Raw genomic sequence first — 24,720 nt, 5'->3', positions numbered from 1 at the left:
GGGTCCATCTTCAGGAAGACCTGAATTCAAACCTGGCATCAGCTACCAGCTATGTGACCCTGGGCAAATCACTTAATCCTGTTTGTCTCATTTTCCTCATCTGTAAAATGAGCTGGAGAAGGACATGGCAAAATACTTCAGTATCTTCACCGAGAAAACCTCAAATAGGGTTATGAAGTGTCAGACATGACTGAAATGACTGAACAACAAGAAACAACGCAAAGTTCATTAAACAAACAAAAAACCTTTGGGTGTTTCATGGTTTCTTGTCATGTGATTTGAGAAACATGGACAGAAGAGATGGTTTCAGGGAGTGAGTATTTTCAGACTTAAAAGCTTTGCTCAGGCTGAGGTCATGGTGTAGTGGAGAGAGAGACCAATCTGGAGTTTAGGATCCAGGTTTGAATTCCGGCTTTAACATTGGCTGAGGGACCTTGGGGAAACCACTCCTCTTCTTGTAGCCTCTGTTTCCATATGTGTAAGACAAGGTAGATGGACTAGAACCACGGCTTCTTAACATGAGGACCATAAATTTGTTTTTTAATATATTTTGGTAACTTATTTCAGCATGTTTGAAATCTTATGTACTTTATTTTGTCTCCATGATTCTGAGGAGTCCATGGGCTTCACCAGATCCTGCCAAAGGGATCTAGGCCACAAAGAAGGTTAAGAACTCCTGGTGGATGATCTCTAAAGTCCCTCCTGTTGTATGGTCGATGAACCATGCTTTGGTGCTTTGCCTTTTCTGGCCTGCAGATGATGGACACCCTCCATTCTTGGCCCTGAACTTGAAGTCTCTAGAACTTGGGAAGACTAGCTCAAGCAATTCTGCTGCTATGGTCTTTGAGAAGATAGGGCTATGTTTACACCAAAGTGAAGCATTGGAAGGGAAGTTTAGTGGAGGAGTGGGAGAGAGACAGAGAGAGAGAGACAGAGACAGAGAGATAGTATTCTGCCTTTCTTTACTCCTGGTTATGGAAGAAGCCAACTCAACCCTGTCTCAGACCCCTGATGCCAATGGCAGACTAACATTAGAAAGTCTCTATCTCTTTGTCTGAAACACAAACTATTCCCCAAGCCCAGTGGCTAAATGATTGGGAAACTAATATGGAAATGTGTTTTTTGCATGCTATAAATATTGGTGAGGAAATGGCTAGTATTCAGAAGCCTACTTGCCCTATAGAGATGCCCTTCTCAATGTGCCAACTGATATTTCCTTCTGTCTTGGTTTGGAACTATGAAGAAAATAAAAGCTTTTCATTGACTTGTACCCTAAATTGTAAACAGTGATTGTCCCTCTCCCTGCCCAAAAGAATTTAATTCACTCCAGGCAAGTGACCTATTTGCAAGGCTCTTTTAAAGAGTTTAAGTTAAACAGACCCACTGGTCATAGGTTTGATCATTCGGGTTCCAAGGGTTAGAAATAAGTGTTTGCAAATGGTGGGAGGCGTAGACTAGATAGGAATCCTAGAAGAGTTACCTGATGCAGTGAGCAGCTGTCATTACCCAGTCCTGAGCTATCAGGGTTCTCCCACAGGTATATCTCCATCTACTAAGGGAACTGTACTGAAGAGAGATCTGAGTAGAAAACACAGAGTACAAAGGTGCTGGGAAGTCTGTCAGTCAGTCAGTCGGTCAGTCAATAAAACATTTTTTAAAGCACCTACTATGTGCCAGACTTTGTGTTAAGTGCTGGCGTAAAAAAAAGATAAGACAGTCCTTGTTTTCATTGCAACCTAATAGGGGAGAGGACATACAAATAATGTATAAACTAGCCATGTACAGGATAAATAGGGAATAATTGACAAAGGGAAGCTAATGTATTAAGAGGGCTTGGGACATGTTTCCAGGAGAAGATGGGATTTCAGCTGGAACTTGAAGGAGACCAAGGAAGCCTGTAGGCAGAGATAAGGAGGCAGACCATTCCAGGTTTGAGAAACAATCAAAGAAAATGCCTGGAGCCAAGAGAGGGAGGGTCTAAGATGGTAGAAGAATGGAAAGACAGGAGGGTGCTAGGTTAGGAAGGGCTTTGGAGGTCAGGAAGATGCTTTTCTATTTGGTCCAGGTGGTGACAGAGAACCATTGGAGTTTACTGAGTAGGAGATGGGAGAGGGGAGAGTGCCATGGTCAGACCTGCACATTAAGATCAATCTGGCTGCTGAATGGAGGGTGGACTGGAGTGTTGGAGAGACACCCTAGGAGGTGATTTAAGTAGTCCAGGTGTGAGGAGGTGAGAGCCATCTGCTTTCCCCCTTCTCCTCTTCTACTGAATAGAATCGCCTTCCCTCTGAGAGCTGGGGCTGCCTCATCCCTTAGCCATGTTAGAGTCTTTGGTTTTGTCCTTAATCAGTCATCAATTCAATAAACACTTATTTTTTTTTCAATGAATGCTTATTTAGTGCCAAGATCCTTAACATCTTCCATCTGTACAACAGCTCAGTCCTACTTTCCTTTCTCCTTTGCTGCCAGTTTGTCTGGTGATGTCCTCACTCCTTCCTCTTCACTGCTAGACCCTGGAAATCTCTCCTCTCTTCTGTACTAGCTCTGCCTTTTATATGAGCTCCTCAGGGCATGACCTCTCAGTCAGAGCTGACTTCTTAGGGCACCTGATTGGAATGGCTTTGATTGATTCAAGAAGGTGCCCAGGCCTCAGTCACACCTAGTTAGCAGTGCAGACTGTTGTAGTTTGTTGTCAATGTGTTGTTCTCAATGTGGACCATGAGATCATGGGGGTGATGCCATGTCATTCCAGTGAGTTGGATTTAAGTGAGGAAGGGTCGTACAAAGTCACCAGCCTCACTTTCTACTTCAGAGCCATCTGAGTCTAGTGACCAGATATAGATCAGGATAACTGGAGATCATCCAGCTCAGGAAGGATACTGATGAACTGGATAATTATCCAGGATAGTGGGTCTATAGTTCATACCATATGGGAATCACTTGAAGGAATCTGAACTTGTAGAAGAGAAGATTTTTTCACTTGATAAATGTATCAGGGTTTAGTATCCTGACAATTACTTTAAATGGGGTGGGGTGATTTGATTGATTTATTCAATTGATTCCACCTTTTATTTTACAAACACATACACACACACACACACACAGAGGACATCCATGCACCATTGAGATCAACCTGGGTGGTGATTACAGATTGCTTATAGATTGTAGTCAAGGCTATAAACCAGGCATGAGAGATTCAAGGCAGGTTCCAAGGAAGGAAAATATAGAGAACAGGTGAGAGCCATAGGTTATAGTTTATGACCAGGCTTCAGGAGCAAAGGAATATATAGAAATGTATAATCAAACTAAAGAACTTGGTCAAAATACAGAGATCCTTTGACAGACTTCCTGCTTTAACAGTATCTTATGTCTAACATTCCTGATTGGAGAAAGATTTTGACTGCTGACATGGGATACCTGGAGGATTGGGCCCCACTGGAATTCTGTATTAAAGACTTCTAGAAATCAGTGATTTGTTCAATGAGGTTCAGGAGTCCTGTTATACAGAGATTTCTGTAATCATCATGGGGTTTATAGTATGGCACCATGATTTAAAGCTTCAGGAAAGGTTGAGAGGGAAGGGGGAGCATCATTTGGTAGGAATGGGGGCAAAGTTGGGGAAGACAGCTATTAGACATTTGTTCAGATGTAAATGTTCTTCCTGCACTTTTAAAGATGATGGGGATGGTAGAGGGCATGGGCGTGGTACTGGTCTAACCTTGAAGACAGGAAGTGCTGGCTCACAGTATGACATGAAGTTTATACGGTAAAGGCTGATGGCTTCCCCATTCTCCTTTTCATTCCCCCATCTTCAGGTGATCAAGGGTGAAATAGGATTCAGAAGCTTCCCATCCTACTGTTGTGTCTCTATACAAAGGTGTTTCTAAGTAATGGCCTCGAGCTCTTTGTGAGTTTTGGGAAAAAGGGAGCACATCTGGAGAAGAACAAGCTGTGATAAAACATTATTGCTCCTTAAGTTTAAGATAGCAGCCATTTTCCTCTCCCTATGCATGTTTCCTCCCACCTAACCAATTAAATCAATAATGCAATTATTATATAGCAAACCTTTACTGGTATCCATGTGATTCAGCTTAGCACATAATAATTGCCCATAAGAGAAAAATTTTATAATGCTAACAATACATGCATTTAGAAAATAGTACATTAAAAGTCACCTTCTTCCAAGATGTGGGGTACCCTAGATGGCAACCTGCCCTCCCTAACCCTAATTACAGCTAGGGCTGGAGATGGGGGGAGTTACTGACCTGCCAGGGCCAACTGTTGGGCAGTGCATCTTTACCTCCAACAACCCTGGATAGATTGGGTTTGTAGGTGGGGACCCCACAGCCTAGAACTAAAACACAGAAGAAAGTTAACAAGGGCACATGAGATATCATCAAACCAAGCCATCCCATCGGCCCACATAGTCCCATTATCTAACCCTGGTCCTGATCTCACATTTTTGATGATTGAATACACAGAAAAGTAGGGATAACGGGAGATGGTCTTGACCACCTCCCTGACTCAATACCCAGTGATCTCTTGGAACTCCTCTCTAATTCTTTATACCCCACAAGACTGAGAACAATGGAAGGGAAAATGGCCAAGAAGTGATGGCCCATGTCATAGGGAACATGGGAGACTAGAGCCCAGAACAAAGTGACTGAATGACAAGTCACATCCTTATAACACACTAAAAAACATCAAATAATTTACTTACCTTGCCCTTTGACATAGGTAGTGTACTACTATGACCCCATTTTACAGATAGGGAAACTAAGGCACAGAGAGGGAGTGAAATGATTTGTTTAGGTTCACACAGCTAGTAACACCTACCAATCTGGGATTTGAACTGGATCACTCCTGACTGTAAATCTCCTCTGAGGCAGCATGGTATAATGGAGAGATAATAGACTTAGAATCAGAGATTTTGCTTTGAATTCTGATTCTGTTAGTTCTGACCAGTTTGAACTGGGGTTAAGGCACTATCTCTCTGGAACTCATGTGTGTTGTCTGTAAGTGAAGTCATGGCATAAATGAAGCAGTCTGTTATGTATGTTACCAATGGGTAGTCTTTGAGACTTTCAGAAGGTCAATGGGTTCAGAATTATTTTCATAATAATATTCATGTTTTAATTTCTAATGTGGATATCAGTAGCCAAAACCCACGTAGGATCTCTGGGAGATGGGGAAAGTCCTCAGTTATTTTTAATGATATAAAGGGATCCTGAGACCGCTGGGTTAGTGAACAAAGAGCTTCTGTTGAAACTGTCCTTGATTAAAATCCCATCTTAGGTACTTACTGTGTCATCTTGGACAAGTCACTTAACCTTTTCATATGTCAGTTTGCTCATCTGTAAAATGAGGAGATTGGACCCAATGGCCTCTGAAGTTTCTTCCTCCTCCAAATCTGATGACTTTCCTTTCTCCTATCTTGCATTAAACCTTTCACTCCCTGCTTCCCCCACTCCAACCCAGGCATAAATTTTACCTCCAGCCACCAGCACTGAAGCCAACAGGAGCTTGATCTTGGTGCTTCCTTAGATTTCCTCTGAGACTGAGGAGAGGCCACAGAGAAGGGCCTACTTAAACTGTAGCCCTTATCGCCAGTGCAAGATATGTACAGAACACAAGTGGGGCTTTTCTCAGGATTTGATGAAAACAAGGTGTTTGTCCATTCTTTCCTTTCCCAACATCTGCTTCCTACTTCCTTGGAAATATCTAAGCAAAATATTGGAATTGGACCTTCCAATTCAGATGCCACCTGCTTTATGAGACATGTTGGTATGTGTTTGGGGTGAAAACAACATGACTATATCTCTGAATATATATTAACTAAATAAAAATAGAGGATTCATGAATTGGGCATACATTAAAAAATCCTTGGAAATTAACAGATGAAGAAGCTTTTAAGAATCACAAAAGAAAATTTGAAAATTAGAGGAGAAATAAAGCTGAAGATAAGGATTAATAAAGCAGTTTTTTAAAAAAGATGAGCATAACTGATAAGTCATTACTTAATTTGACGGAGAGATAGATAGATGATGGAAAGGAGGAGGAGAAGAAAGAGGAAAAGTTGGAGGAGAAGGAGGAGGATCCAAACTGACAATGAACAAGGTAAATTCACAATGAATAGTTGAGTTCTTCACGGAGGTACTAGCAAGAAAGATGAAGGCTATGGATCCATCTTCTAGTAAATATGGAGAATAGGGAGAATTCCCAAGGACCTCTACTTACCCTATGTTGTTTCTATGTAATGACCATATACAATGGCCAAGAGACTGTTGCCTGTGCTCAAAGTGCAGTGAATTTGTCTTTCTCCTTAAAGAGAAACTGAAGATACTTCAGGAACACTTTTCTATATTCCAAGTTATTAAGGACAGGGTCATATGGGAAGTTCAGAAGGAATAGCGCCCTCTGGTGGGAGGGCTTGCTTTTCACTGTTTCAGGGCTGCCCATTTGCCTTGGGTGTCCACCATCACCCAACTCTCAGTTGTGGCTCCAAGATGCAATAGCATGTGCAGCCATCACACCTGAGTAAAATGTCTCAACCAATGGGCTAAACCAGTTGGAAGGTAATTGATGGTCCTCTAACCTCTTAGTCAATAAGGTGAGGGTGGTGGTGGACCCTAGGCATGTGAAGACTTTCCCTGGCAGAATGGGTAGATGAGAACAATTTATTCCAATAGCCATGAAGGTGCTGGAGCAGGTGCTCTGGAGCCCTTAGAGCTTGGTCAGACATTGAAGACTCCAAGGTCATCCACCTCATTCCAGGACATAGCCAGTTATTGTGACTTTTGTTCTGCCACCAAACTTCAATGACTGGAAGAGAAAGTGAGGGTGATGACTATGCAACTCTGTCTGTCTTAAATCCAATTCATGCACATCTCAAGACATCACCTTCTTTGAAAACAAGATACAAACAACAACAGTGGCTACGTATTGTTTTTTCGAGGTACAGAAGGACTTTAGTGTGAAAATAAAGAACATAAAAAGGATGTGAGGAAGCAGAGATGAATCCTGTGTCAGAAGGTCAGAAGATGGAAAAACATGACTTAGAGGAAGGGGGAAGAAGGCAAGGATTGTTGAATGCTTGGAGGTAAGAAATAAACATGAGTGTCTTCTACAAGTGCTGGGGGGAGGTGGACTCTCTTAAAAGGAAGGAACTGGACTCACTGAGGAGAAAGCATCTGTGTGTCCTCTGAGAGGTGATACAGTAATTCTATAGGGGCTACTGAGTCAAAGATCAGCCAGTAAGGGTCCAAGCAAGAGAAGAATAGTGGTGACTCTCAACTGATGAGCACTGAGGCAGTTGTTTGTCTACCTGTTATTGAAAACAACATGTCCTAGGCATGCATCCAAGATGAGACAAAGAATCTTTTCAGATCTGTCAAAACAGAAGACTGTCCAAGTCCAGTGACTCATTTGCACACAAGCTGTACTTGGAGAATGAACCTAGAAAGCATCACCAATGGATGAGAAACTGACTACCATGGTTGGTATTGTCTTCCTAACCACCATCAGACCAGAGTTTCTTAAACTTTTTTTGTGTATATATGCCATGAACCCTCTCAACAGTCTGGTGAAGCCTGTGTATCTCCTCTCAGAATAAAGGTTTTAAATGTGCAAAGCAAAATACCTAGGATTACAAAGGAAACCAATTATATTGAAATAACTATAAATTTTTTTAATAAAATGCTCATGGCCCCCACCAGGAAAAACCACAGCAGTTTGTCCTTCTGAATGGACACCATGTAAAGAAAAGGGACCAAGTTTTTCCCAGTGAAGCCTTTTGTATATACTCTCACATCAGACCCAGCAGGCAATCCAAAGTCTGTTTCATCATGTTTCAAAATTTTTTTTTTAAATTAAAACTTAAATGCATAATGAGAAAAGAAAAAGAAACATATTAACTTACATATTAAAATTAAAAATAAATGCATGGTATAAAATATAAAAACAAATGAAATTGATTATATAATAACAAAAGAAAAACTATGTAAAGTACATGGCAGAATGTAAGAGAGAATTCAAGATATATAGCAATAAATTTCCATTTTAAGAAAGTTCTATATAGTAAATACTACACGTTGTGCTAAGAGCTGCCCATTTTTTCTTTGCTTCCTTATAGGTTTTCTTTTGTTCCCTACTGCACACTTTTTACTTTTTCCTCTCCTGCCCCAGGACAGAGTAAAGTGTGATTTTATATGTTTATATACATGTACACACAGATATACACGTATATGTATACATACATGTATGTTTATATTTACACACACATGTATACATATACATATAATATATATGCATGCATACAAACATATATAATCATATACTTTCCCTAAGAGAGTCTACTCCTAATCTTTGAACCTCTGTTTTTATGTTTATACTTCTTTCTTATTTCCTATCCCTCTAGACTCCTCTACTTTACTTCTGCTCACTACCTTGCCATTCTATTGCTTAACCTACCCCTCCTCCATGGATCCCTCCTTTATCCTCCTATTCTCATAAATCTAAATGCCCTTTTATGTGCCCCTTTGATTTATTCCCTCACCTTCCCCTCTCAAGATCCTTCCCTTGTCCTCCCCCCTCCCTATCCCTTTAGCATTTTATTTCTTCTTAAATTTAGAAGACTTCTATACTTTTCTAGATATAGATGTATTGTTTCCCTCAGACCCATTCCGGATGGAAGTAGATTTCCAGAACTAACAGCCCTCCTTCGCCATCTAATGCCTCTGTGTTGGTTCTTCCTCTTGTACCTCATTTGCATAAGATAATTACTCTTTTTAGCTGTTCCTAAATGGTTGTGCTTTTTGAAGTCATATCATGCTCAGGTTTATCCCAGTTTTTCTTATGAATTACCTAATTACTAATAACAATCTTAGATATATTTTACATTTTTCATACATGAAAGGTAAACCATCTGTCCTTATCAAGTCTCTTGCAATTGGTCTTTGGTAAGTACCTTATGTTTCTCTTGGCTCTTGTATGTCAAATCTTCTATTATTTCAGGTGTTTTTTTAAAAACAAAGTCCTGAAAGTCTGATAATTCATTAAATGTTCATTTTTTTCATTTAGAATTATGCCTAGCTTTGCTTGGTTGATATTTTTGGCCAGAAGCACAGTTATTTTGGTCTTCCACATATAATGTTCCAAGACCTATGATCTTTTAGTGTTACCACTGCTAGGTCTTGTGTGATTCTAATTGCGGCACCACCATATGGAAATTGTTTTTTTTTTGTTGTTGTTGCTCATAATATTTTATCCTTGAGTTTTCCTGATAGGATCTCTTTCAGGAGGTGATTGGTAGATTTTCTTTTTCTAATGCTTCAGGAAAATTTTCTTTAATTATTTTTTGTGTCATTGTTTCAAGATTTTTTTTTTGATCATCGCTTTCAGGTATTCCAATTATTCTTTGGTTTTCTCTTAATCTATTCTCCAGATCAGTTGTTTTTTTCATTTGTTATATTTTGCTTTTTTCTTGATTTTTATAATTATATTATTTATTATTTATACTTATATATTACATATCTTTTTATATTAATATTTTATTTTATATTAATATTAGTATTAAGATATTATATATCTCATGTCTCGATCTCTTATAATTTCTCCAGCTTCCCCTCACCCAATTCTGATTTTCAAGGAGTCATTTTCTTCTTTAAGATTCTGGATCTCCTTTTCTAATTGGTTGACTTTCTTTCCATAATCTTCTTATTTTCTTAGATTGTTCTTATTTTTTAAAGTTTTTCTTTAATTTCTCTCATTTGACTTAAAGTCTTTTTTAAGTTCTTCTGTGAATTCTTTTTAGGTCCATGACCATTTCACATTACTCTTTGAGGTAGAAGATGGTTTCTTTGCTTCACTATCCTCCTCTGAAGTTGAACCCCAGTTTTCTCTATTCCCATAATAGCTCTCTATGGTTGAGTTCTTTCTCCTTTGCCTGTACATTTTTTCTTGGTGATAGTTTAATATGTTTGTAATCACCTCTAGTCCTGGGGTATGAGGGTTAGTGCCTCTGACCTCAGATCCTCCCTCAGTTCTCCTCTCTGACATTGAACCCAAACCAAGATCTTCAGCCTCCTGTAAGTACCCATAGTCAGCGGTGTCTCTGCCCCACTGCTTCTACACTTACTGGTGTGTACTGGTTCCTTCTTGCCACCTCCAAGTCTCAGCAACACACCTGGGTCTGTAGAGGTCCTTGATCTTCTCTGGATCAGACATCCTATTTCTCTTACTGTTCAAGGGGTAAAAGTTCCTGTAGCTGGGACCAAAATAGCATCCTAACCCAGCTAACCTCCGGTATTTATCACTAGTTGTTTAAGCAGTTCCTAGCCTAGAGCTGTTTACTCTTCACAGGGGCCAAACCTCATCCTCAGATTTTTTTTTTGGCTCTTCTCTGACTATCCCAAGAGGACCCCTGTTCTGCCCCTTCTCTCATGGATTTTTGCTGCTCTATATTTGCCTTGAAGCACTACTTCATCTCTTTTCTGGAAGAAAATCTTGAGAGCTTGGAATTTTCTGACCTATTCCAACATCTTCCCAGAATCCTTTCCCATGTTGTTGAGTCATATATGCTCATGTTCTGAAGTGGAGAGCAGAGCCCCCCATGATATACCATCACACACTTCTGGAAACAAGTTCACTATTTCCATCTTTTGGCAAAAGGTTGAGTATGCTCAGGGAAAAGAGTTCCCATTGGCCAGTCCCACTGTGATACTTGTGTTTGGTGAATGTGACCAAATAGGGTTTAAAATGAAATGAAGAAGAGGAGGAAAACCTCCCCTACATATCTACTAAGCTGAATACCATAAACCAAAACTATAATGTAGGAAGAAGTGTACTAGGCATTTAAGGGAGAAGAAAATCCAAGAAAGAAACCAGTCCTGGGAGGTGGAGCCAAGATGGCAGAGTAAAGGCAGGGACTCACCTGAGCTCTCCACCAAACTCCTACAAATACCTTTTAAAATGACTCTGGACAAATTCCAGAGCAGCCAAACCACTCCCTCCAAAATGGAGTGAACCAAATTTCCAGCTCAAGACAACTTGGAAGGTTGGTAGGAAAAGTCTATTGCATCAGGGTGAGAGAGGACATAGTCCAGTGCAGACCCTTCTAGCACAGACTGGGTCCCAGAAAATTCAAAGCAGGCCTTGGGGTGACTGAATCAGTGGCATCAGTGATGATTTCCAGAGCTCTCAGCCCACAGATGCCAAAGACAACTTAAAAGATTATCAGGTAAGGTGTGCTGCACCTGAATAAGAGTGGAGCACAGTCCAGTACATGCTGTGCCAGCACAGCCTTATCCTCACCAAACCAGGAACAGGTCTTGGGAGTGACTAAATCATCAGAGGCAGTGGCTGCTTCCAGAGCTCTCAGCTCACAGACAGTAAGGGCATTGAGTAACTGGTCAGAAGGAGATTACAGGGGTCTTTTTGTTAGCACCAAGACAAGACTCTGTTGCTTTGCCCATAATCAGATATTGATGGTAGTCATAGGTGGCAGTCCCTGGGCAAGGAGGATCACTAGCACAGCAAATTTTGCATCTACAGTGGAGGACTCTCCTCAAAGTTCCAGGGCAAAAAGGAGTGCTTGTGGTTGCTCACAGATCAGAGCACAGGCCAGGAAAGTAGTAAACATCTTTCCTAAGCATACCACCTTAGAAGAACTGAACAGGTCTCTAGAAGTATCTCTGAAAATGGCAGCACAAAACCCCTTAAGCTTGGGAGAGTGCACCCTCCACCCTGGAAGCAGAGCCCTATTTTAACAAAGAGTTAAATAGTCAAGCAATAGATTGGGAAAATGAGTAAACAACAGAAAAAAAAACTGACTATAGAAAGTTACTATGGTGATAAGGAAGATCAAAACACACACTCAGAATAAGACAAAAAAGTCAAAGCTCCTTCATCCAAAACCTCCAAGAAATATATGAATTAGTCTCATGCCATGGAAGAGCTCAAAAAGAATTTTGAAAATCAAGTAAGAGAAGCAGAGCAAAAACTGGGAAGAGAAATGATAATGATGCAAGAAAATCATGAAAAACAAGTTAACAGCTTGGTAAAGGAGACACAAAAAATACTGAAAAAAATAACACCTTAAAAAGCAGACTGGGCCAAATGATAAAAGAAGTACAAAAAACCAATGAAAAGAAGAATGCCTTAAAAACAGAAATGGCCAAGTGGAAAAGGAAGTCCTAAAGCTTACTGAAGAAAACAATTCTTTAAAAATTAGAATGGAGCAAATGGAAGCTAATGACATTATGAGAAGTCAAGAAACAATAAAATAAAACCATAAGAATGAAAAAAATAGAAGACAATGTAAAACATCTCATTGGCAAAACAACTGACCTGGAAAATAGATACAGGAGAAATCATTTAAAAATTATCGGATTACCTGAAAGTCATAATCCAAAAAAGAGCCTCAACATCATCTTTCAAGAAATTATCAAGGAAAACTTCCCTGATATTCTAGAATGAAAGGGTGAAATAGAAATGGAAAGAATTCACTAATTACCTCCAGAAAATCCTAAAATGGAAACTCTCAGAAATATCCAGAGTTCCCAGGTCAAGGAGAAAATATTGCAATTAGCCAGAAAGAAACAATTCAAGTATTATGTAGTCAAGATAACACAAAATTTAGTAGCTTCTAAATTAAAGGATTGTGGGCTTAGAATAAAATATTCTGGAGGGCAAAGGAGCTAGGATTACAATCAAGAATCACCCACCCAGCAAAACTGAGTATAATCCTTCAGGGGAGAAAAAGGACATTCAATGAGATAGAGTATTTTCAAACATTCTTGATGAAATGACCAAAGCTGAATAGAAAGTCTGACTTTTAAATGTAAGTCTCAAGAGAAGCATAAAAAGGTAAACGGGAAAGGGAAATCATAAGGGACTTAATAAGGTTAAACTGTTTACATTCCAACATGGGAAGATGGTATTTATAACTCATAAGGCACTTCTCATTATTAGGGTAATTTATAAGGAGTATATATAGACAGAGAGCACAAGTGTGGCTTGAATCTGAAGGCATTCTATCTAAAAACAAAATTAAGGGGTGAGGGAGGAATGTATTGGAAGAAAGAGAAAGGGAGAGATAGAATGAAATAAATTATCTCACATAAAAGAGTCAAGAAAAAGCTTTTACAGTGGAGGGGAACAGGGGAGAGGTGAGGGAAAATGAGTAAACCTTACTCTCATCAGAATTGACTTAAAGGGGGAATAACATACACACTCAATTGGATATAGAAGTCTACCTTACTATACAGGAAAGTAGGGAAAAAGGGGATAAGAGAAGAGGAGGTGATAGAAGGGAGGGCAGATAGGGGGAGGGGGTAGTCGGAAGCCAAACACTTTTGAGGAGGGACAGGATGAAAACAGAGAGAGAAGAGAATAAACGAGGGTAGGGGGAATAGGATGGAGAAAACTACAATTAACAATAGTAACTGTAATAAAGATTTTGAAGCAAGTTTCTCTGATAAAGGTCTCATTTCTCAAACACATAGAGAGCTGAGTTAAATGTATAAAAATAAGTGCCATTTCCCAATTGATAAATGATCAAAAGACATGATTAGTTTTCAGATGAAGTAATCAAAGCTATCTATAAACATAAGAAAAAAATATTCTCACTATTGATTGGAGAAATGCAAATTAAAACAATTCTGAGGGACTACTTCATACCTACTAGATTGACTAATAGGACAGAAAAGCTAAATGACAAATGGTGGAGGTGATGTGGGAAAAATGAGACATTAAAGCACTGTTGGTGGAGTTATGAACCAACTCAACCATTCCATAGAGCAATTTGGAACTGTGCCCAAAGGACTATAAAAACCAGGCATACCCTTTGACGTAGCATTACCAGTGAATATGCATCACTATTTTTAAAAAATCCTTTGCCTGTCTTGGAGGGATAAAGTAAACTTAAATCACAGTTGTTAGTAATTTAGTTAATTTGATCAAACAGGAACATTTCTTTTTTGAATACTTGACACTCCCTAGCTGTGTGACCTTGGGCAAGTCACTTAACCCCAATTGCCTCATCTTGGGTCATCTCCAGTCATCCTGATGAATACCTGGTCACTGGATTCAGATGGCTCTGGAGGAGAAGTGAGGCTGATGACCTGCACAGCCCTCCCTCACTCAAAACAAAGTCAAGTGCAAGTCATGTCATCATTTCTCTGATGGCGTGGTCTTCTTCAACAAAGAAGGACTAACACACACCACTACTAGGTCTGTATCCCAACAGAGAAAAAAAAAACCCAAAAAGGCAAAGGACTTACATGTACAAAAATACTTATAGCCGATTTTCCTGGGGGCAAACCATTGGAAATTGAGGGGATGCTCATCAGTTGGGGAATGACTGAACAAGTTGTGGTATGTGATTGTGATAGGATACTATTATGTTCTAAAAAATGATGAGCTGCATGTTCTCAGTAAAATCTGAAAAGACTCACATGAACTAATACAAAGTGAAATGTGCTGTGTACAAAGTAACAGAAAGCTTATAAGATCAGCTGTGAATGACTTAGCTTTTTTCAGCAATACAATGATCCAAGACAATTCTGAAAGACTTATTATGATGAAAAATGCAATTCATCCCCAGAGAAGGAACTGATGGTGTCTGAATACAGATTGAAGCATTTTCAAACTTTATTTTTCTTGAGTTTTTTTCTGTTTTTCTTTACAATATGACTAATATGGAGATGTTTTGCATTTCTCTACCTGTATAGCCTATATTGAATTTCTTGCCTCCTCAATGGAGTGGGTTGGGAAGGGAGGAAGGGGGAGAATTTGGAACTCAAAGTTTTAAAAGCAAATGTTAAAAGTTGTTTTTACATGAAATTGGGGAAAAAATACTAAAGAAAGAAAAAAGAAAGAAAGCAGCTCTAACAGCAATGAAGAAAGTCAACAAATAAAGATGGAGGTCATGAGTAACAATGAACACTGAACCAGAGATCCTGACACAAGAAGTCAGTTTGACCTTCTAAGCATCACTGAGATTTTAGCCCTTAGTCAACGAGCATTCATTAAACAGGTCTTACAGACCATACACTGCGGGGATGGGGATCAAAAAAGAAGAGCAAAAGACAATCCCTGCCCTCAAGCAGCTCACGATGTAATGACAGAGGATGTGAAAACAACTTTGTACAAACACTTGTGCATCCCACGTTGTGGAATGAGGCCCGTGATTTAAATGGCTCTCGAAGGGCATGTGCCTCATTCGAAGGCTGCCGGATGGTATAGTGGATAGTGCTGAAGCTGGAGTCAGAAAAGTCTGAATTCAAATCCTGATTTAGATACTTCCTTAGCAGTGATCCTGGGCAGATCACTTATCTTCTACAAGACTCAGTTTCTTTGTCTGTGAAATGGGAATAATAATAGCCCCTCATTCACAGGTTTGAAGATTAAATGAGATAATATACATAATCTCAGTCCCAAAGACCATTTGTATGGGGTACTGTCCTTATTGGTGGAGATAAATGTTCTCTCTCTGTAGTGTACACACACACACACACACACACACACACACACACACACACACACACACACACACATTGTCCAGGCATTTCAGTTGCACTGGAAAACAGAGCATGCAGTAAAAACAAAGACTCAAATCACCTTGTAAAGGGTATAAATTGATGCTTGTATGTGTGTGTGTGTGTGTGTGTGTGTGTGTGTGTGTGTGTGTGTGTGTGAATAGCTTGATGGGGCAATGAAACAATTTTCACTCATGAAAAGCTGGTAAAAATGTGAGTGTGAAGAAATACAGTTTTTGAGGATATGGGCTGTGCAGGAGGACCATTCTGAAGGCTGCTGGATGGTTAGAGCTGCAGGCCATGGGGGGCCTTCAGTTCATTTCTTCTCTAGGCTAATCATGTTCAGTTACCCCAACCAGTCCTCATGTATGTACCATGGAGTCAAGACCCTTTACCATCTTAGTTGCCCCTTGGAAATAATTAAGAAAAGGAAGTCACGGGCATTCAGGGGAGTTGAGAAAGGCTCCCTATAGAAGATGAGATTTTATTTTGGACTCAAAGGAAGCAAGGGAAGCCAGCAGGTGGAGATGATCAGGGAGAGCATTCTAGGCATGGGGGGCAGGCAAAGAAAAATGCCCAGAGCCCAGAGATAGGTCTTATTCATGGAATAGCAAGGACACCAGTGTCACTGGATCAAAGAGCACCTGGTGGGAGTAAGGTGTGAGCAGCCTGGAATGGTAGGAGGGGGTTAGGTTAGGAAGGACATTACATGCCAAGAGGAGGATTTTGCTTTTGATCCTGGAGGTCTGCTGCCAAGGAAATAAAGGGAAGGGGGCACAGAACTTTTCACTGCCTTGTCAACACCTTCTCAAGGTCTCCAGTTGTCTGGGCAACCTGAGAATATGGTCAGGTGAAAACTGATTAGGGACCTGGCTTTGTTTCTGTTTCACTTCCTGGGAGAGGCCCTGGGCCAACAAGGTGCTACTGGCCAAGGCCCTTGGCAGTGGTGACTCAAGAGCCAGCTCTGAGAGCTTTGATCCACATAGACATCTTAATTTCTCTGCATCAGGTAGTGAGTGGCTTATCAGTGCCTGTATCAATCAATTAGCATTCCTTGAGGGAAGGGTTACTGTGTCCTCTGCATGGGTCTGGATGGTGTGGGGGGAAAGGAGATGGAAAAGATGGAGAATCTGTCATTGGGAGCTAGACCTGATCAAGGTTAAAGAATAGGAAGGCCTCAGAGGTCTTCTTTGCCAGCCTCCTCATGCAATAGATGAAGAGACTAAAGCTCAGAGAATGAAGTCAGTTGTCCAATAAGTATCAAGTGAGCAAGTTAGAGTGCTTAATGGCCTTTGAATCCAAACCTATCATACCGTGTTGATTCTGCCAATGAGGGTTCATTCAGTAAAGGCATGCAAAGACTCAGAGAGGGGAGGGGAAGCTCAGTGAAAACACAAAAACTCAAGGGAATGGCAGCTCTGTGAGAGTGGGGGGACTTGGTGGCAGGATGAGGGCTTAGAGAGGGGATGAGACCTGATTGTAAGTGAGGTTCATAGGATTATAGATCACAGGTATGGAGCTTGAGGGGACCTTAGAGGTCATTAAGCTCAATGCAATGGATGGAGTGCTTAGACCTGGATTCAGAAAGATCTGATTTCAATTCCAGCCATAGACACTTAGAGTCTGGGCAAATCACTTAATTTTGGTCTGCCTCAGTTTCCTCATCTGTAAATGGGGATACTTTCCAGGGTTATTGTAAGGGCTAAATGAGATGATCTTTGTGAAGTGCTCAGCACAGTGTGTGGCACATAGTAACAGCTTAACAAACACTTATTCCATTCCCTTTTCCCACTGGTGGGGATGGGGACCTATAGGAAATTACAGTTCTTGTGTACATAAGAAGGTCTTTTTCTCTCACTTGACTTGCTTGTCTTTTTGATGAAATATCTTTTATTTTGTAATAAATTTATGATTATTATTACTAAGTAATACCAGTAATTATGAAGTTTTAGGTGCTAAAAATAACATTTTTACTGCAAGCCTCTTGCCAAAGTCTTGTTTAAGGTGTCTGCTGTCTGGTAAAAGTAAATACATTGTGAGCCATGGTTTTGAGTCACTACCAGACTACTGGTAAAAAAACATGGCCAAAATAAATTACACTGTATTAATTCCTTAAGTGAAAATGATTTCTAAAAGAAGTTAAATATCTTTTGAGTATAATAAAATTAATATTGTGTTGTTGGTTGTTTTATGTGTGTTTTGAGACAGCAAAGAACCCTGAACTTGGAGCCAGTTGATTGGTTCTGACACGTCCTAACTGGATGACCTTGAGCACCCAGAAAGTGAGCCTCGGTTTCTTCATCTATAAAATAGCAATAATCCTTGTAATCTCCACCTCAGGGGGATCTGAGGAAAGTTATTTGTCTACCTTGAAGTTCATAGAATTGGGGGTGATGGCTATTAGAGCTGTTGCCTTCTTATTCACTAGATGGCACAGTGGATAGAATACCCAGCCTGCCAGGAAAATGAATCTTCCTGAATTTAAATATGCCCTCAGACACTTACTGGGTGTGTGACCCTGAACAAGTCACTTCACTGAGTTTGTCTCAGTTTCCCCATTTTAAAAGAAGCTGGAGAAGGAAATGGCAAAACATTCTGATCTTTCCCCAAATGGGGTCATGATGAATCAGATGCAGCTGAAATAGGGATGATGTAATCACTTGGTACCTCTACTTAAGCCTGGAGACATCTTCTCCCTGATATACATCACCACTACCTCCATCCAACCTTTTGGACCTGACTTTTCCCAGGGAACAGGTTCAACTACTTCTCCTGACCCTCCTAAACTCCTAGGACTGCCTGGGCCATCCTGAGCCTAGCAGGGAGTTGACAGCACAGTTTTTATAGAAAGAGCAAATGATTAAGAGACAGAGGTCCTGGGTGTAAATCTCAGTTCTGATGCTTGTGACTTTGAACAGTTTGTTAGTCAGTCAGCCAATAAATCAATAAGCATTTATGCCAGAAACTATCCTAAGTGCTGAGGATAAAGAGAATGGCTGCCCATTCTCTTTAAAGATAAAGTGAACTCTTGTCCTCGTGGAGAAGCAACAAGCAAGTAACTAGATTTATAAAAGAGAAATAGAATAATGCTAAATACTAGCAGAGAAAGGTACCAGCAGCTGGGGTGGAAGGTGGGATCTGAGCTGGGACTTAAGGATGAAGAGGCAGAGGTGAGGGAGAAAAGTATATGCCTGGTGTGGGGCTCAGCCAACTCAAAGACACAGAGATGGGTGATGTTGCTTTGAAGTAGCGCAGGAAGGCCAGTGCACTTCTAACACAGAGTGCCAAGGGGGGAGTAAAATACAAAAGGCTGAACATTTGGGAAGGGGCCAAGTCATAAAGAGCAGCTTCCTAGAGGAATCAGTCCCTTCCCCTTGTGGATCTCAATTTCCTCATGTAGCTTGGGCAAGGTGATGATGAAGGTCCCCTCCAAAATTCTATCAAGTTTATTAATAATTCTGAGCTATTCTTGTAGGAAGGGACTGTATTCTAGGGAGTAGGCAGGCCCATCAGAGAGCCCTGGCCCTAGGGGAGGAGAAACTCAAGGAAGGCAACCAGACAACCAAGTAACCAAGTGTATAGGCAGGAGGGGAGACTTTATTGAAAATCCAAGATGGGGTTGAATGGGAGGGTTTATTGGGAAGCATCCAGGGGATTCCCAATAGAGAGGCTGATAATCCTTCAGAGCAGCATTTTCTGGAGGACAGAGAATAATTTGAAGACTTTGACTGTCTTGGGGCCTCTTCATGGGGCCCAGAAGACTTCTCCACTAGGACTCAGAAGGCCTGAGCTTTGGCTTCTCCCACCCTATCTTATTGGCTAAATATCACTGTTCCCTTCCTCCAAGTCCCTGCTTTCCTTATCCATCTCACTGAACTTTCCAACTCTTCAATGAGATCTCATCTTTTCCTGAACCCTAAGCTCCTTTTCTGAACCCCTGTGTCTCCACCAACCCCGTATCCTCCTCCCTGAGCCTCCACCTTCTTGCTGAGTCCCCACTGGCTCCCTGAGCTTTCATGTCCTCATTGAACCTACATCCTTACAGTGAATCCCCTCACCGAGCCTGCCATTTTACACTCAGGCCTTATCCTCTCCCTAAGCTCCAGTCCTAGTCACTGACACCACTCCCTGCATTCACTGTACCCTATCTTCCTTGCTTGATCCTTCCTCAGAGCCCTTTCTTCCCCCTCACTGAACCTCCATGTGTTTTCAAACATCTTATCCTGTTCACTGAGCCTCTCACACTCTTTTCTGAGGCCACGTTGACCCACTGAGTCTTTATTCTTATCCCCAAACCCTTATCCCCTCACTGAGCCCCAAGGATCCTTAATGAATTTGCTGTCCCCTCCAACTAAGTCCCCCTCCTCCTCACTGAGTTCCATACTCCTTCCCTGGCCCTCCCCCATGCCCTAACAAAACCTCCATCCCCCTCACTCAGTTTGACTTTTATTCTTACTGTTGTATAGATAGACATATGAATGAATGATCAAATGAATAAACCCACCTCATTAATCCAGTCAATGTAGGCAGAGACTCGTGTGAAGACTGTGGGCTTCTTGGCTGTGTTGCAGGCCCAACCAGATCCAAAACTCACAATACCTCTTACTTCCCAGGCTCCATCTGCAGCCTCACAGTTCAGGGGTCCACCTGAGTCTCCCTGTCTCCAAAAAATATGAGCACTGATCACCAGGCAACTCAGAGCCAACAAGAGAACATTTCTGCTCCTTCAATCGTGAGGCAACTGTGACTCTCTTGATATGGCCTTGATTTTCTATGTGACTTTGAGTAATTAACTCCTTCCTCTGTTCCTGGCTTCTCCAATCACTCCCAGCTCCCATATTTGCCAGCACCTCTGAAATGTAGAATACTACTCAGACACAGGGAGAACATCAGGTATTGGCTTGTAAGCAACTCAGTTTTCAGGTGTTGGTGTTAGTGGTGGGATGGATGAGGAAGCTAGAGATGACGGTGGTGTTGGCAGTGATAAAGATGGTGGTGGTGGAGAAAGTGATGATGGAGATGGTGATTTTAGTGGTGATCAAATAAGATAATATTTGTAAAGCACTTAAACACAGTACTTGGCACATGGCAGGTGCTATTTAAACAATTAGCCTACCCCCCCTCCCCAGGGATAGAGATGTAGAGCTGATGGTGGGGGTGAGGATGATGGAGATGAAATTAGTGGTTAGTAGTGATGAAGGTGGTGGTTGGTGTTGCTGATGAGGAAGGTCATGAAGCTAAAAATGATGGAGATGTTACTGATGGGGTAATAAAAGCAATCGTTTACATTGTGTTGCTATTATATGATGGTGGGGATAGTGTGTCTACCTGCAGGGAGAGCAAGGGAATAAGTATGAATGATTGATTTTGTCAAAGGGACAGTCACTGATAATGTCGGAAAGCAGAGAGGAACAGGATGGACCAGTGTTTGACAAGCTTGATTAGAACAAATGGAACAATATCTGTGGCTCTAGACCACTCAGGTTGGTTTCCCTACTTCTGAGACGGCTTCCTAGGCAGTCTCCCCGTGAGACTGTCAGGAAGTCAAAAGGTCTTTGAATCAGCACCAATCTCTCCCAGAAGGCATGGTCTCTTTCATCCCTGGCTTGCTGTCAGGCACTATGACTCACATTGCATCCTGAGACGACGCCATCTCCTCCAGCACACACCATTTTTTTGCTCACCATGATGCTCCACCAGTCTATCTGACTGCATGTATCATGGTCCACTATGGGCAGGAGGGCTTGCTGGAGAACATCAGCAATGGGGCCATTGGCTAGGGAAAGAGAGAACAAGTCATGACTGGGTTCTCTTCCCATGGGTCCAGAACTCATCTGCTCCAGACTCATGGAGTTGTCAGAAAGATATCTGGTGCTCAAACCTAGGGGGCTTGAAGAAACTCAAAGGAATTGTAGATGGTGAGAGGATCTGTATCACTTGTGAGGGGGATTTCAAGACTTAGGTGATCTTATTCTTTCTATGTCCATTGTAGGAAACAGTACAGAAAATGTCAAAGCTGGGAGAGTCCTTAGAAGACAGGATGTCAGAGTTGGGAGGGGCCTTAGAACACAGGATGTCAGAGCTGGGAGGGGCCTTAGAACACAGGATGTCAGAGCTGGGAGGGCCCATAGAACATAGGATGTCAGAGCTGGGAGGGCCTTAGAACCCAGGATGTCAGAACTGGGAGGGCCCTTAGAACACAGGATGTCAGAGCTGGGAGGACCCTTAGAACATAGGATGTCAAAAGTGGGAGGGACCTTAGAACAAAGAATTTTGGAGCCAGAAGAGACTGTAGAACAGCAAAAATCAGAGTGGAAAGGGTCCTTAGTGATCACTTTGAAAAACCCTTCATTGTACAGATGAAGAAATGTGAAGCCCCAAATGATGCCTCCTTGATCACACTGTTAGGAGGTCCACTATTCTCTGACATGACTGGACTATATCCGCAGTGTTTGTGCTCAATTCTAGGGATCTTTTAGAATAGACACAACCAAAATAAAGAGCGATCAGTAGTGAGAATGGGCTCTGGAACCCTTGTCACCTGGCAGAGTTCAAGTAGGAACAGCTGTGGAACAAGACACTGATCTGATGTTCTTACATATTTGACTTTCTATGAAGTCCGTTGCTTTGGCAGAAGCCACTGCTGCTGTTGCACTCACGAGCCCTTTCCCTGATTGATTGTAGGAGATCCTGCTTAATGTTTGAACTGCTCTGGTTCTCAGTTTCCTTACTCACACAATTGCATCAGTAATACTTGTATTCCACATGGAAGTCAGGCAAATAAATTGAGATGATAGAAGGAAAGGAGCTTTGAAGCTAGTACAGGTATCCATACAAGGCCTCTTCAGGAAGCCTGCCCTGATTAGCCAGACCAGATTACTTCCTGGGGCTCTAACAGTTTGACATCAGAGCTTGACTGTCTAGTGCCCTTTCTCTCCAGGAAAAGATGGCTAAAAGGGACCTGGCATGCCTTGCACTTACTCCAGAGGAGGCCCCAGCCAGTCACGTAGCAAGGATAGTCTTGAGGCAGCACAGAGTCCTGTGGGGGCAGGCAGGCCACCTGGATGGTGTCACTCAGCTCCACAGGCTCAGCCAGCTTGATGAGGGCAATGTCATTGCTAGGGGAAGAATTCAAGAATCCAATTCTGGACATGTGGATCAAGCAACTACTACTGTGTGCAGGGGATTTGGTGTTATTGCTTAGCCATTATGGCCTGCCTGACTCTTCGTGACCTCATTGACTTTTCCATGGGGTTTTCTTGGCAAGAATACTAGAGTGGTTTGTCATTTTCTTCTCTAGTGTGTCCTCAGTTTACAGATGAGGAACTGAGGCAAATAGGATTTAAGTGACTTGTCTAGGGTCACATAGCTAATAAGTGTCTGAGGGCAGATTTGAACTCAGATCTTCCTGACTCCAGGTCTGATGCTCTATCTACTGCACCACTGAGATGTCCCTGTCATGGAGGGATAGAGGGCTGATAAATGTCCCAGTTCCTGCTCTCAAGCAACACCTTCTACTGGGATGGTAAGGAAATTGGCAGGATGAAATCTGGTCCATTTGGATGAGGGAGAGTGGAGGGGGAAAGATGGTGAGACACTCCCCTGCTTCTTTCCCTCTCCAGGATGAATGAGCCCTGTGTTAGGACTCATAAGGCTTATCAAGTTTGGCTACTGACTTGATATATGACCATAGACTTTTGTGCTTCAGCTTTCTCATCTGTAAAAGGGAGATAAGAATCTTTGCTTGACATCTCTCTGAAGGGTCCTGAAGGGAAAACTCTGTGTAAATCTTAGTGTCTCATATAAAAGTATGCTATTACTATTATGGGAGAGAGATATAGCAGTGGAGAGGACATTTCAGTAGGTGGGAGAAAATTGGAGTTGTTACAGTCTCCAATCTCTGTGCAGTCTGCAAATCTCTGGTCAGAGTTGGTATCATTGGAGATGGATGATAATGGAGGCCAGCTTTCTGGCCCAACCCTTGAGGGCTGGCTCCATGTCCCACAGGCCAAAGGTACCAGCATGGAGACCACTCACCGCAGAAAGAGCAAGTTCCATTTCTCATGGACAAAAATGGTATCCACAGCCGCTGCCACGGAGCCAGCCTCTTCCTCCACCAGATTACTCTTGCCCAACAACACTCGGTAGGTTTTGTCTTTGCTGGATAAAGGGAAGGGGGGAGGGAATCTGATTACATTTGAGCCATGGCTCATTCATGGACCATAAGCCTTTAATTTACTTCAACAAATGTTTATTCCACAAGTCTCTCCCTATCACCCTCACTAAACTTTGAGAGAAGAAAAGGCATGATCATTATCTTCAAATGTCTGAAACACTATAAGGAAAAAAGGATTAAATTCAGATCCTGTGAAAAGTAAGCCCAACATATGGAGTCCATGAAAGGTAGATTTTGGCTCAATAGCATTGTGCTTTACCAAGAAGTGTATAATACTTGAAGTCAGGTTTAAATCCTGATTGCAACATGGTACTAGGTGTTAGACTATGGGGTAAATCTTTGGACTATGCTATAGACCACCTAGGCAGAAAGCAGAACTGGATGAAGAGTTTGAGAAGCATTATCTTCAACCACCCTGGCATAGAGGTGGGAGATTGTGCATCCTTATGGGGCACTCTCATTTTCCAGAGATTGCTGGAACTCTGATTTTTTCCAAAAGTATAGTAGCTGGTCCATTTTTAGTTGATTTAATGAAAATTTCATCCTTTAAATGAATTTTTTTCTAGAGGGGAAATTTTATTTTTGCTTGCTTATATTTATTCCCTGCTGCATACCACAATTTATGGCCTTAAATTTTGTCAATTCTTAATCAGTGTCTCTCTCTCTCTCTCTCTCTCTCTCTCTCTCTCTCTCTCTCTCTCTCTCTCTCTCTCTCTCTCTCTCATCTATATCTATCCACTTTCCTACCTCTATTGTATCTCCCTTCCTATATCTAGCTATCCATCTATCTTTCCTCCTACATATATCCACCCCTTCAGTTATTCAGAAGCTGATTCTCACTAACAGATGATAGATAAATATATAGATAAATAGAAATTGATAAATAGAAAGGTATGTAGATGAAAAGTAGATAGATGCTATTAATAGATACAAATACATAGGCAAAGTAGTGATTAATAACTGACAAAATTCTAGGCACTGAATTAAATTCTGGGGATATGAGTCCAA

General features: G+C 41.4%; 1 protein-coding gene across 1 annotated transcript in view; it reads right to left on the bottom strand.

Moving 5' to 3' along the window:
• Window positions 1–24,720, bottom strand: part of LOC140507474 (transmembrane protease serine 9-like) — a 33,777-nt gene that overhangs the window by 7,811 nt on the left and 1,246 nt on the right. The window contains 8 exon segments of the mRNA XM_072615553.1: window positions 1,481–1,578; window positions 4,266–4,354; window positions 5,492–5,539; window positions 11,311–11,404; window positions 20,041–20,193; window positions 21,167–21,312; window positions 22,518–22,654; window positions 23,574–23,696. Coding sequence (XP_072471654.1) covers window positions 1,481–1,578; window positions 4,266–4,354; window positions 5,492–5,539; window positions 11,311–11,404; window positions 20,041–20,193; window positions 21,167–21,312; window positions 22,518–22,654; window positions 23,574–23,696 — 888 coding nt within the window.

Source organism: Notamacropus eugenii, chromosome 5 (genome assembly GCF_028372415.1).
Source record: "Notamacropus eugenii isolate mMacEug1 chromosome 5, mMacEug1.pri_v2, whole genome shotgun sequence".
NCBI lineage: Eukaryota > Metazoa > Chordata > Mammalia > Diprotodontia > Macropodidae > Notamacropus > Notamacropus eugenii.
This window is presented reverse-complemented; position numbering and strand designations above follow the sequence as displayed.